The 13,426-nt window shown below is 35.7% G+C and overlaps 1 protein-coding gene across 4 annotated transcripts in view; it reads left to right on the forward strand.

The window, feature by feature from the left end:
* QSER1 (glutamine and serine rich 1) overlaps positions 1-11,066 on the forward strand; it is a 46,639-nt gene extending 35,573 nt beyond the window's left edge. For all 4 annotated transcript variants that reach the window (XM_056354413.1, XM_056354412.1, XM_056354414.1 and 1 more), the window contains 6 exons: positions 480-691; positions 2,302-2,439; positions 3,719-3,816; positions 7,584-7,736; positions 9,207-9,302; positions 9,903-11,066. In XM_056354413.1, the coding sequence (XP_056210388.1) occupies positions 480-691; positions 2,302-2,439; positions 3,719-3,816; positions 7,584-7,736; positions 9,207-9,302; positions 9,903-10,043 (838 nt within the window). In that variant the 3' untranslated portion in view covers positions 10,044-11,066. The remainder of the gene's footprint in view (positions 1-479; positions 692-2,301; positions 2,440-3,718; positions 3,817-7,583; positions 7,737-9,206; positions 9,303-9,902) is intronic.
* The last annotated feature ends 2,360 nt before the right edge of the window (positions 11,067-13,426 follow it).

Consider the following 13,426-nt stretch of genomic DNA (forward strand, 5'->3'; position numbering starts at 1 on the left):
TTCCAGCCCTCAAGATCCTGCATCTCCTGCATTTTTACCTAGATAATACTCTCCCCCATCTTTGTGTGGATACAATATCCCAAATTCACTTTGTCAGTGAATCACATTGATAACTAATATTTGTTCAAGTCTGTCAAGTCTAATTTTTTTCATTAAATAATAAATTTTAATATTAGCTCCAGTATCCTGTAGCTCATAAATTCTACTAACATGGGGTAATTTAAACTTTCTGTGCCTGTTTATCTAGTTATAAAATCATAATATTACTTGATCATAGGTAGCTGAGAATAATTGTTAAACATTAAATCAAAAATATAGTAGTATAGGGCATATGATCTAATTCCTAGTTATATGTGACAATGAAATAAGTATATAATCTATGGGGAATATATTCTGATTAAAGGAGACTATAGCTATTTTATTAAAGCCAAAACTTGTGTGGTAATTATTTTCCTAAAGATTGTCTTCATATATTGCAGGACTATTCATTGCAAACCTAGTAGTAGCAACAACAAAACCCCTGATCCACCAACACCAAAACCAACAGCAACAAAAGTCTCTTCTGTGAAACCCAAAGCTAAACAGCCAAAGGTAAAGGCTGAACCACCACCAAAGAAAAGGAAAAAGTGGAAAGAAGAATTTTCATCTTCCCAGTCTGATTCTTCACCTGAGGCCCAGAGTGATGAGGATGGTGAGCAAGATAGTATTGTTAGCACCAAGGCCCATTTGAATGTAACTGAAAATAGTATTACAAAAATATGTGGCTCCATCTTGCTAATTTTCTTTAGCCTCAAAAAAAAAAAATTAAACTCTGACAGTGCCATGCAAAATTGATTTCTTAAAACTTTTCACTTGTTTGTGTATGAACAAATGTGTGCAGCTGAAGTTATCTCAAATGTAGTTTTTCAGTTAGATAAATATATTTTTGCTTGCTTTCTAAGATGGATACAATTGTAAGAGGAGGAGCTGATTTGATTTTTTAATACATCTCAAGAGCTGGATTCTTCATTAATCTTCCATTGCAACTCCATGTCATGTCTGAAAAAAACATTCCTGCAGTGCCTGTCTGCAGGCAGATGTGGGCAGAACTCAGATGTTGCTGCTGTTTTTTCAAAACCCAAGGAGAAAAAGTAGTTGACTTCTTGGCTGTTTCATTGCTTGTCTAAATGCCAGCTGCTCAAATGTAGCCTGCTGAGCAGCTTTGCTGTTAAGATGGTCATGATGTCTTGGAACACTGAGATACGATGTTTGTAGTAATTCTCCAGAACAGAAAGGAATTTTTGAAGTACACAATCTTTATAGAGATTACCTGTGATAGCAGATTTACAGTGAATGTTGCAGGTTTTTTTGTTTACTTCCTGTATGTTTAAAGTTAAGCTGAGTAGTACCCATGCTTTGTATTTCTGCATTTCCAAAGCGTGTTTGCCTCTGTCACTAACTATAGGTAAGCTTGAGCTGGTGTACTGGAACAATGCCTCTGCTAAGGGCAACACCTTTAAAATACTATTTTTCAAAAAAACTTATTCAAATAACCATTAATACATACAAGTGTCCATATTTAAAATTTCAGGTAACCTGGTAATGATAGTCATCCACAGAAATGTGGCTATCTGAGAAAGTTTAACAGCCTTGCTAGCTAAGTAACTACAAAATATTGATACCGTACATGGAACCTATAAAAAGCTCCACAATGCTTACTAGTACTGATGACTACTCCATCTGCACGTTTAAAATTGCTGTCTATGAAAAAATGAAAGCTTCCTCAGATTAAGTACAAATATGCCTACATTGCTTTGCTGGTAAAATTTGGTTTATGTGTGTTTTGTGAGTCGGACAATTAGGTGGAATTGACTTCAATGGTATGCAGGCTTCTAAGTGACATTAGTGCTTTTGAATGTTTTTCTGTTGGATGACTTCAGGTTTTGCAGTTTTAGGAGGTACTTGCATTGCCATGAAACCTGCAGTTAGGGCGCTGTGCTTGACTGAACTCTTACTCATTATCCCTTTTCTCTAGTTTTTCATCTACAGCAATAGAAAAATTTAAATTCCCGAAAACATTATAATCTAAATTCTATACTTACAAGTAATTGTACGTGTTTCTACAAAAAAATTGTACCATTGGTACCAGATTTGGTGTTTGTACCTGTTTTGAGTATTATTTCTGGTTGTATTGAGTTTTACTCTCTTAGGATACCAGTAGGGGTCACTTGTGTTTTAAGAGAGAGACATTTGGTTTTGAGAAACACAAATATTTGCAGGATATCGAAGGAAGAAAATCATTATATTCTGATTAATTTTCAGAGGTTGTACCTCCAGCTCCCCTTGTAACTCGCTTTTTGAACACAAGAGCTATGAAAGAGACTTTTAAGAGCTACATGGAGTTGCTTGTTAGCATTGCCTTGGATCCAGACACAATGCAAGCCTTGGAAAAGAGCAACGGTACAGTATGTTTTTCTTAGATTTTAAGGTTATTAATCAGTAAAGCAAATGTGTGGGGGTTTTTTCTTAAAAAAAAAAAACACCCACTGAACTTTTAGCTACAGACCCACATCTGAAGAACACTATGCAAATTACTTAGATGTGCATATATATTTTTTTTGCACTGTCTCTTTGAATAATCAATACTGTTTTGTCTGCTTTGTTACATTAGGCTTGTGCTTGTGAACTGAGCTCTTTGTTCCCGCTTTTACCGTCTTTTAAAATCTTAGCAGACATTTATTTCAAATTACAGTGTTTCAGGTGTGTGTTTATTTTCTTAGGAAAAAATACTCATAACTATAAGTAGTTCTGATTCTTGCTACTATTAAAAATTCTGCTTTTCAAACCTGGAAACCTTAAAATTATGATCAGACAGTTGTATTGCACTTTGAGGAGAAAATGATCGGACTTCTGTAACAAAGTACGCTCCGGGAAACAAGTCACAACTGTCCTATTTCTCAAAATGTAGTAAAACACTCATGTATAAAGATACATGTCCCAAAAGAGCAATCATTTCACATGTTACTTAGTTGCAGGGTATTGCTTTGTACTGTATTCTGTTTGCCTGTATTAAAACTTCTGTTTTCTAGACTCTCCTGTCCTGGTTTGCTCTGGTTGTGCATCAAAGCACACTTACCTCAAGGTTTCATATCTATGCATTATGTCAGTAGTCCCACTAAAAGCAAAGAAATTGACTTCATAAATAAAAGACTCCATATTGTGCTGTAAATTTTCATTTATGGCCTCATGCCCATGTTCAAATGTATATTGTGCAATTTGCAGTGTTTTATTAGTAAGAACTTCCCTCAATTTCTTTTGTTATAAATGCGAGCAGGGTCATCTCTTGTAATATGGAATAGTGAATGTCAAAAACAGTACTTGTCTTCATAAAACTGTCAGTTGTATTGCACAGAAGAGGATTATCTTGGCAATGGTTTGAAATAGTCTCTTAAGATTTATGCTCTATATTGCTTTATCTTAATTTTTTCCTTTCAACAAAGAAAAGTCAGAGAAGGAGCAGGATTGCAGTCAGCAATTAAACTGCATAATGCCTAGACCAGTTTAGCAGGCTGATTGAAAAAAAGAGATTTTTCTCTCACATTTGACAGTTTGTGTGCAAATTGTAATGGTTTTTACTTCCACATTATATTTTAATGGGTCAAAGTATAGATTGAATATGAATCTCATTACTGTGTGTCTCAATAATCAGCTGCTATGTTTTTTTATGCGTGTCTTTTAGATGAGCTACTTTTGCCTCACATGAGAAAAATTGATGGTATGCTGAATGACAATAGGAAAAGGCTGCTTTCCAAATTACGCTTGGATCATACTTTCAAGGTATTCTCTTTTAAATTCTAGAATTTTTAAAGTAATGTTATAAGTAAGTCATTGAATGCGTACCATGCAGGCACAACTTAAAACCCAGAAGGCTTATTTGTAACAGAAGTGAATATGGATTTGAAAGAGATGCTTAAATTCTGTGCTTGTGTGTGGCATTTGGAGACTATTTTGTGATGGAGGAGTTTATACTGCAACGGTAAAGTTTTACTTTTACTCCCCTTGGTTCATTCTCAAGCGTTGTTTCTTTTAAGCTTCTCAAGCTTGCCAAAAGAAAATCTATTTCCTTTACTTCTAGAGCTTTTGGTTAAGTGATCGTATTGCCTAAAAATCTTAATAATATTTTACATGAAATAGCTATGCGGTAGAGATATCTGAACTTCTTTGAACTAGAGAACATGATCAAAGTAGTATAAAACCAGGACAGAGGGGCTCGAGAATAACTCATTTGTGCGCTCTTTCATTATCTTCAGTGTGGAAGGTTGGGAAAAGTGCGGATAACAAGCCCATAGTACAGCACCTTTGATGTGGTAATAACAAACTGGTCTGGATGTGGACAGGGAAGAGAGCAGCTGTACCATTTCAGTAGAGAGAAGGTGGGTGGTTCCTACCATTCCCACCCACCCTGCAAGCAACAGTGCAGATTTCGAAAGTGCAGTAAAGTGAATTAAGGTTATTTTCACTCACGTCTGAGAAGTAGTTGTCAGTGTCTATAATCAGACTGATTAGTTCTTGTAACAGTTTTAAGACCAACAACAGTAAAGCAGACCTTTATAAACACCATCGGACCAAACTTGCTCTTTCTCCTGTTCCCTTATGTCCACAGTACAAAGACACTTGGAGAATTAGTTGTCTCTCTGTATCGCTGTGTGCTTATTTTGGAGAGCTAGATAAAGAGGGAGATAATAGCAGACTTGACAGTTTTGTTTTCTTACCATGAAATCCTTAAAAGATTTTTTTTTTTTCCACAACCCATTCCTGGTAAGTCTTGTGGGACACTAATTGACCTTGTTTCAGGGGTGAGAACATCATCAACCAGTGAAACAGCTTGAATTCCCATGATTCTTCAACTTTTTTACTGTTAGTTATGCTGTTTCCCTAACAGCTGTACAATTTGTACCTGCCTGAACAGAATTTCTTGTGGCTTCCTTCTTACAGTAGGAATCATAGTATCGTTTAGGTTGGAAAAGACCTTGAAGATCATTGAGTCCAACTGTTAATCCAGCACTGCCAAGTCTACCACTAATCCACATCCCTGAGCACCGCATCTACACATTTTTTAAACACCTCCAGCGATGGTGATTCCACCACCTCCCTGGGCAGCCTGTTCCAATGCTTAACCACCCTTTCAGTGAAGAGATTTTTCCTAAGAAGGCATGGGGAGGGCTGTGTGGGGAGGGCTGTGTATTTTCAAACCATATACAGAGCCTCAGAGAAGTAGCATGTATTAACCCTCCATTTTTGGTGGTAAGAGTTTTATGTTAATAGTTATTTCTGTAACTGCTTCTTTTAGACCTGCCTATGCAGAGAAGGTAGGCCACATTAAGGTAGGATTCAGATTTGTAGAATTCTGGTTAAGTTCACAGTACACACAAAGTGAGAGGTAGCTTATTTGTAGTTATTTGTAATTACAGCTGCTTAGTCAGTTGGCATTTGTAACTAATAGCTCTGCTGTGTGTTCACTTAGAAGCAGATTATGTATCGTATCTCTAAAGTTAGCTTAAGCCTGTATTTCATCGTGTGATCTGCAAGAAATTAATGAAGTTACAGATGTAAGGAAGGGATCTGTGATGTAAATGGCGAGACAAAAAAATCTTTTATGTTTGCATTCTGGTATGATGGTACCAACTTGTGCTGTCCTTGTGTCAATATTTTGGATAAAAGAAACATACATTTGTCATCATAAATGTTTGTGTTGGTTAGGAAAATATGTTTGAAACTCTTTAAGATTCAGGTTAATCTGATGATTAATACAGGAGACTCTGCTTCTGTTCCTGCTTTAATCAAATGACTAGTTCAGATATTAGAGCTGAATGAGGCACTGAAGAAAGCAGTAAGTGAAAAATACAGTTATCATTCACAAGTATTATTCAGTTTGAATATTTTTATTATTCTGAATTGATAAGCATTGGATGCATTTAACATTTATTTTATCCACTGGATACAGTTAATACAGGATATTTTAGCACTGTATTACAAACCAAATTGGACACTGAAGTTAGCAGTCAGTGTTTGATAGTTTTGCCTTTAATATTCTTTATAGTTCTAACAGTTTATCATGTCCTTTGGATTATAGTTTTTTATACACAAAATTAGAAAATATTACTGTTGCTTTAATGGAAGCTTGGTAAATGAAACAGCTGAATTGTGTAAATTTAATTTGGAAATAATTATCACCATTTATGTCTTGTTCTTTCAAAGATGTGGAAATCACTAGTATTTTCTTATTCATGCCAATTCCAATTTGTCTGTTTTAGGTCAGTGGTCCGGCCATGTAGACTGTGCTGGTTAACAGGAATTCTCCAGAGGAAGGCAGAACTGGCCAAAGCCCCTTGACACTCAAAAGTCAGCCTTGAGGAAGGCTATTACAGTGGATAGAAAACCTAAATAATTTAAACCTGTTGAATTGGTTGTTCCACTTTGAAAGCATTGCAATGAATATTGTATATGGACAGGTTAGCTAGTTAGGGTTACTGTTACCACTATGTGACTGTCTCTGTGCAGTAGATTTTATAGCTTTTTACTGAGAGGGTTTTTTTATAAAGCAAAATGTGGCTGAAGTGCTAAGAAATTATAGGCAAGATAAAGATAAAGAAAAAAAAAGATAAGCACATAAAGTGCTAAGAAATTATAGACAAAAGAGGTTGTTGAATTCTAGTACTGTATGTTAAAAGAAAATACAAAAACTTAGTCAACTTTACAATTTAGCCCAATAGTCCAAATTAGGTCCTTGAGCTGCAGTATTGATACGTTTATCTGTATGCCTGATTTTCTTCCCTCATACTGGAGTATAATACAAAGTTTTAGATGTTCATTTATCTTGAAATATTTTTTTCAGGACCAGATTATATAGTGTAACAGAACTATTTTAAAGCAGCTACTAACATAGTACTGTATTTGTACAACAAAACTGTATTAAAATTTACTCATGCAAATAATGTAGAACTCAAGCTGGTAGAAATGCAGTTCGCTCTCTCGAGTTAATATGTCTTTGAAACTTGTGCTTTTTTTGAACTAGCCATCTACTTCACTGTGCATGAGGTTTTCTACCTTACAGATATGACAAGATGTGATTAATATGCACTTTGCAAAAGCTGGGATAAAACCTGTGAAGGTATTTAGGCACCCGATCCCTGCTATAATTGGCAGACTTCCCATGCGTGACTAGGCATGAAGTACTTAGGCATCTCCAAGTAAACTTGGCCTTAGAGATTCTTGGGTAGAAATAGAACAGAAAGAATTTTGAAAGGTAAAAATTGCTTAGTGGAGCCCTTGTTTTGCTCCTTCTAATGAAACAATCACAGATGATAATCTGAGAAACAATAAAAGTTTCTGCTCATCTTGAAAAATCATAGTAGTCACAAACTGTGTATGGTTGCTTGATCAGGTTAACCTGCTGTTATCAGGTCTTTGTGGAAGAATAAAGTATCTTATAATAGGCTGCACTCTTAACTTTTCAAAGGAAAACTGCCAATTTATCAGCAGTCTGGTTGACTGGCTATTCTTGATTTTTTCATAATCCTTTTTCTTTGTATGCTCTGTTCAAGAACGCTTTGGAAAACTTTCCTGAACTGACAGTGATCACTCGGGATTCTAAGACAAAAAGTGGAGGAACGTCTGTGTCTAAGATCAAAATGAATGGTAAAGCTTACAACAAGAAAACACTGAGGGCTTCTAAATCAACCACTAAATTAGCACAGGTGAGTGTTCAGAGAATTTATTGCTGCCACCATCTGACTTCTGATACGATAATCACATTTATATGAAATACTGTTTCATGTATTGGGTTTCTTGGTAGATTTATCAAAATATAAAATCTTTGTTGAGTGATGTCCTCCTTCTGTTACAAGGGAATGTTAAAAAACAGTATTTGAAGCAGTACATTAAATCATTGTTTAAACTCATCTGTGAAATAGTTATATTCCAGTAGGGAGACTTAAATTTTGTCTTTTGTAAATAATTATGAAAGTAATTAATTTTCATAAATAATAAATAATTTCATAATTATTCCCCTATTTAAATTCTGTGTTTAGACCCAAATGCACTTATCGTGTATGTTTATATAGGAAGTCTTCTGCAGCAACTACTCACGATTGCAGGAGGATGGAAGTAGTGGTACACTGCTTCTCTTACGCAGGCAGTGGTCGGTAGGTGTAGTCGGGTGGGAAGGGAGAGGCGAGCTGTGCAGTTGCTGTGCTGCTCACCCATTGTAGCCTGCCAAACAGAAGAGCCCTGCTAGAGCCCGTGCTGCTTCTGGACCTGCCAGAGCAAGGGCTGAACTTCAGACCCGGTTTCTGCCTAGCAGTCAGCCTCCTGGACTGTTGCTGAAGCAGCAACATTTTGCCTTCAGTGTTGCAGTTGTGGTAAAATCACTGTGTAGTTCATAATGATAACAGTTTCTTAAACTTGCTGCAAAATCTCTAAAGTGATACAATGGCTTCTAGATCAAAAATGCAGAATTAGTGTTAATACTGTAAAACCAGAAATAATACTTTAAAAAAAATCAGTTCTATGTTGCTCTTTTCCTTATTTCCATCAGCAGAATGAATCTGTGTATCTTACATTTTAAAAAAAAGTTTAAAAAAGTAACATGGTAAAGCTTGAGCTGTACACATTGCTTATTTCCATAGTATTCAAAGGGAACACTATAACTAGATTTTGCTAGGTCCTGGCTCACATAGGCTTACCTCCTAGCAGTAAATAGTGGCTAGACAAACGACCTGTAAATATAGCCCACACTCATATTTCTTGGCAGAGTAACGTAAGTGTTAGATAAGTATAGATCAGCTTTTCTGAAGCACAAAGGATATGCTTTTTTTGCAATGATACCCATCAATGTGGTAGAAAAATAGTTAAGCTTTGGTAATTCTTGCAGTAGTTCTGGAGAAGGAGTTGTCTTGCTGTTTCAGACTTGTAGTGCGTTCAGGAGGATCGAAAGCATTCTCAGGCCTAGTTTTGATAAAATAACATTGTATGGAAAGTGGAGATAGGAGGTAATTTTGATGTAATGTAAATTATACTGTACCAAAATATATCAAAGCAATTATTTGACTGAAGTATTCCATTTCTGAATTGTTGAGGAAAAAAGTCATTTATAGAAGAAAATGTCCATCCTATCTCTGTCTTGGAAAATAACATGAATTTTCCTAAAATAACTGTTCTTTTTGCAGGAGTTTACGGTAGATCCAGAAAAAATACAGTTGTATTCTTTGTACCACTCACTCCATCATTACAAATATCATATATATCTAACGTGTAAAGAGGAGGTAAGTATTGTTCTTTTTGAGATACTTTTACATTCATTGAGACAATTTATTGAAGGAATGGAGTTCAGCGAGAGGGGCTGTGCTTTTCTTGGTAAATGAGTATGGATTGTGGCCTCCTATTTTAATTAATTCTTTATGGCAAAGAAAAGGATAAGCTGAGCACGTGTGTTGCTCCTAATGGGCACTACTGCCCAGAACAATCAAATACGAGGCGTACAAGGTTTGTGTGAAATCAGTTTGCCTCAGGATAGGTAAGCATTCTTCACTGTTAGCCAAAATAAATGAAACAAATTTTATCAGTGTGTGTAACTCCTCAGATCTAGAGGCTACTGTTTGTCTTAGAATGCCCACTCCTTTATTTTTTCTGCAAATCCTTGGTGGATATATTCCAGGTAGCAGAAATACAAGAGTTGAGCTGAGTTGTTAGGAAGTGTATTTTTTATAGCATTTTTCCTTGGTTTTAAATTTTAAACCTTTTCTTCCAAAGAGCGTTTGTATTTAACTGCAGAATATGATAAAAATGAAAATTCTGGAATGTTGGCAGCCTAGAATGTGTATGTATCTCTCTGTCTTTTCCCCTCCTTCTCTTTTTTTAAATAGATTTCTTCTGTTCAGAAGAAGAGTGCAGATCTAGGACAGGAAGACATTGTGCAGCTGTGCATGAAAAATATAAAATGGGTGGAAGATCTTTTTGAAAAGTTTGGTGAACTTTTGAATCGTGTCCAGCAGAAATGCTCATAACAGAAATGCATCCCAAATCTCACATTTTTCTACAGCACTAACCTGGTGGAACAGAAAGCTCAGAGAAAGGCTCTGATTTCTTTTACAATGCCAGACTGCGTTCTTGTTTGTAGCCATTTTTATTTCTCTTTATGGAACTTTGTGCCTTGGCTCTTGCTAAGGAAAAGTGATGCTGCCAGGGAAATCAGTCCTTTGGAGATATGGAACTAAACATAAACCTAACCACATTTTTAACCTGAAGAATTATTTTCTATTTTGTAAACTATTGGATAACTTAGTTTTATTTTCAGAAATATTCTTGACAAGTGATAAAGCATGCACTACATATACTTTTTTCTTTATTGCTAAAAAGATAACAACACTTAAAATACTACAGTTTTTTCCATCTCTGACTGAGCAACAGAAAAGTCAGCGTTGGGGTGAACTAATTTTTCATGTCTGGCCACCAAATTTAGAGTTTTGTACATTTTGTGAACAGAGCCGGAGTGACATCACTTTCTGCATAATATTGCCATCATAAAATCCAGAAATGTCATTATGCTTTATGGACTCCTTTTACTATTGTCATGTTCAGGAGACTGAACATGGAGTTGGTGCAATCCTATGACTGCTTTTTGTGTCAAATTATATTGTAATGAAAGACAATGACCTTAACTATTTTCCCTGTTTTGAAGAAAAAAAAATATTTTCCTTTATACTGTGTTTTTTTTCTTTTGGAAAAAAAAATTTCAATTGTACATTTTATCTCACTAATAGTTGTATTTTTCACAGAGAAAATATTGTGGTTAAAATTGCTACATGTATCTTTGTAATACACTTTCCATTGTTTTCAGTAAATCCTATTCATTTATATGTTGATTTCATATTGTAAGCTATATATCTCAAGGTAACCCTTTTGTTTATACAGGTTTGCTTCAGTGTTAACCAGAATAATGCATACTAGACTAGTTTTGCTTTAAGTGTAGTTGTGTTAGACACTGCAATTATTTTCTGATACGTGAAAATAAATTTCTTACTAAACTAGCACTTGATTAACTGAGAGTTTAAATGAAGAGCTACTACACTTTATCTTCCGTCAACAAAGATTGATGATTGAATAGACTATATGCAGTGTTAAACACAGCTTACATAATTGTTTGTAGAATTGGCAGTTGCAGAGCTGTTCTCTTTTTGGTGCCTTTTAAGTCTTCAGACATCTTTGTAGCTTTTTTTTCCCCTCCAGTTTGTTAACAGTAGTGCCACTAGTCACACTCAGACAATGAATGTAATGGGCTCTCATCAGGAGAACATTTTCTTTAAATTTGCCAACAGAATGCCTTACTGAGTCATTCAGAATGGATACGTATACTATTGGCGTCCTGAAAAAATAGTCATGTTGGTCTTTTTTCAGATCATGTAGAAAAAAAATTCATTCCTCTATCCTTTCACTGCCACTTAGTGCCTTAATTTCAGCCAAGAACGCAGGGTTCACTATTCATTGGCCAAATGAAATAATGTTCATTGCCATGTGACCTTTTTTCCCCTTATCTGTTTTGATCCTATTTAGTTGTGAAATATTCATTAGACCTTAGGACTATGAAGAGTTTAATGAATAGATGTGAAAACGGAATGATTTGATCTTAAGTAATCAAATAGAGGTTTGAATATTAAAGGATGTACAGAATTTTAGCTGATTAGTTTTAGAACCTTATAGGATGTTTACCATATTTCCAAAGCTTGTCATCTTTTAAAAGCAATAATTCTCCTTTACAATTTGTATGCAGGCAACAGTGAACAGAAATGGGTATGTGCCCCTGCCTTGTTCAAAGCCTCCGAGTAGTGGTTTTGCTTTAAAAAGGGAGGTCACTACCATGTTAATAGACTCATTATGCTACTGCCATGTCTACTATAATCAAGGAGGGTGAGATGGGTTTGGGTTTAGGAAGAAGGTGCAGATTGTTGGAGCAATCGTGAAGCTAATTCGTTTTCATGGCGGAAAGAGGGGTAGCCACAGTTGCTGTTGTTTCAGTCGTATTGTGTTGAATCTGGTAGGAGCTAGAGTTTGTATGGTGAAACCAAACAGCAGAGTTACCAACATCGGTAGCAATTGGCTAAAATTATTTTAATGTAAATATGCACACTGGAGATATAGTAGAAATGTGCCTGGTAAACTCTTTAATCAGTAGTGGGGATTCCCAGATTTACTTAGTGTATTCCCTTGGTGGGTGGTTGGCAGTGTGTGTAGATTCATGAGAGGTATTTACTTGCCCAGGCAGAGTTCTGTTGTCACATTACAATGATATGCACAGCAGTTTGAGAATTCCTCATCTGTAGTTTTAAAATGGTTAGGATGCAGACTGAGAGAACGATCAGGTTGGCTCCTTGATGGTATAGTAAAGAACTCGTCAGACTTGGTGTCTCACACATCCCTTCCTGATATGACTATAAAGCAACTAATTGACAGAGGTGTCTGTGCTTTCTAAACTATTTCTGTACTGCTACTGAACACTTACTCTGGATTTCTGAATCTAGAAGTAGCTTTAGGAAGCTACTTGTTTTAATCCAAGTCCTTAGAAGCTGAAAATAGAAGTGAGAGGCTTTTGGAGTAGCTTGTCCCTGTTTAAAAAGAAGGTAATTCTAGCAGGAACTACTTTAAAAAAAGAACAACAAACGAAACAGAAAACCAGCCAGGATGCTCTGCACTGCCATAGAAGGTGGCCTGGCTTATTTTTGGCTGTTTTATTCCCAAGGCCAGTTGAACAAGCACTGTGCCTGTAGAAGACAGGGAAAACCTGTCTTGAATAAAATTAACTACCCATAGCTATTAAAGATTAATATAATGGAGCTTCTGTCTTTTGTCTTGGGCTGCAAAAATGGTGGCTGGATTATTAATTTACTGAATAAGTAAAAACATGGAACTCTCAAGTGTGTTGAAGGATCATAAATCAAAATAAAGCTTTGTTACTGGGATTGAAGAGGTTTTTTATACTGAAGCAAACTTAGAAAAAAATCAATGTACAAATTACTTTTTTGCACAAATACTTTGCTTTATTTTGTTGCATTTTAGGTAATTAATTCTGCACCCACACCTCGATTCCCCCCTCCCCCTTCCCTTGAAGTGACAGTGAGGTTTTCATCTCTTAACATCCGACAGTGGAAACTGAGCACTCATTTGACTGCAAGAGAAGATGCACTAGGAAGAAACAAACCTCGCCTTAGGCTATGAATTAGCAAAACAAAAATTAAACTAATTGCATGATGAATTATTTGGGGTTTAATTCCACTGTTTTTTTCCTTTAGTGTGACATCCCTATTTACATTGGGTTTGGTTTTACGGAAATAGAGTATTTCTCTTAAAGGCAGGTTTTCTTTGAGAAGCTACTTCCAAAGTTTTGCTAGCAAAA

This window comes from Falco biarmicus, chromosome 10, assembly GCF_023638135.1.
Source record: "Falco biarmicus isolate bFalBia1 chromosome 10, bFalBia1.pri, whole genome shotgun sequence".
NCBI classification, from domain to species: domain Eukaryota; kingdom Metazoa; phylum Chordata; class Aves; order Falconiformes; family Falconidae; genus Falco; species Falco biarmicus.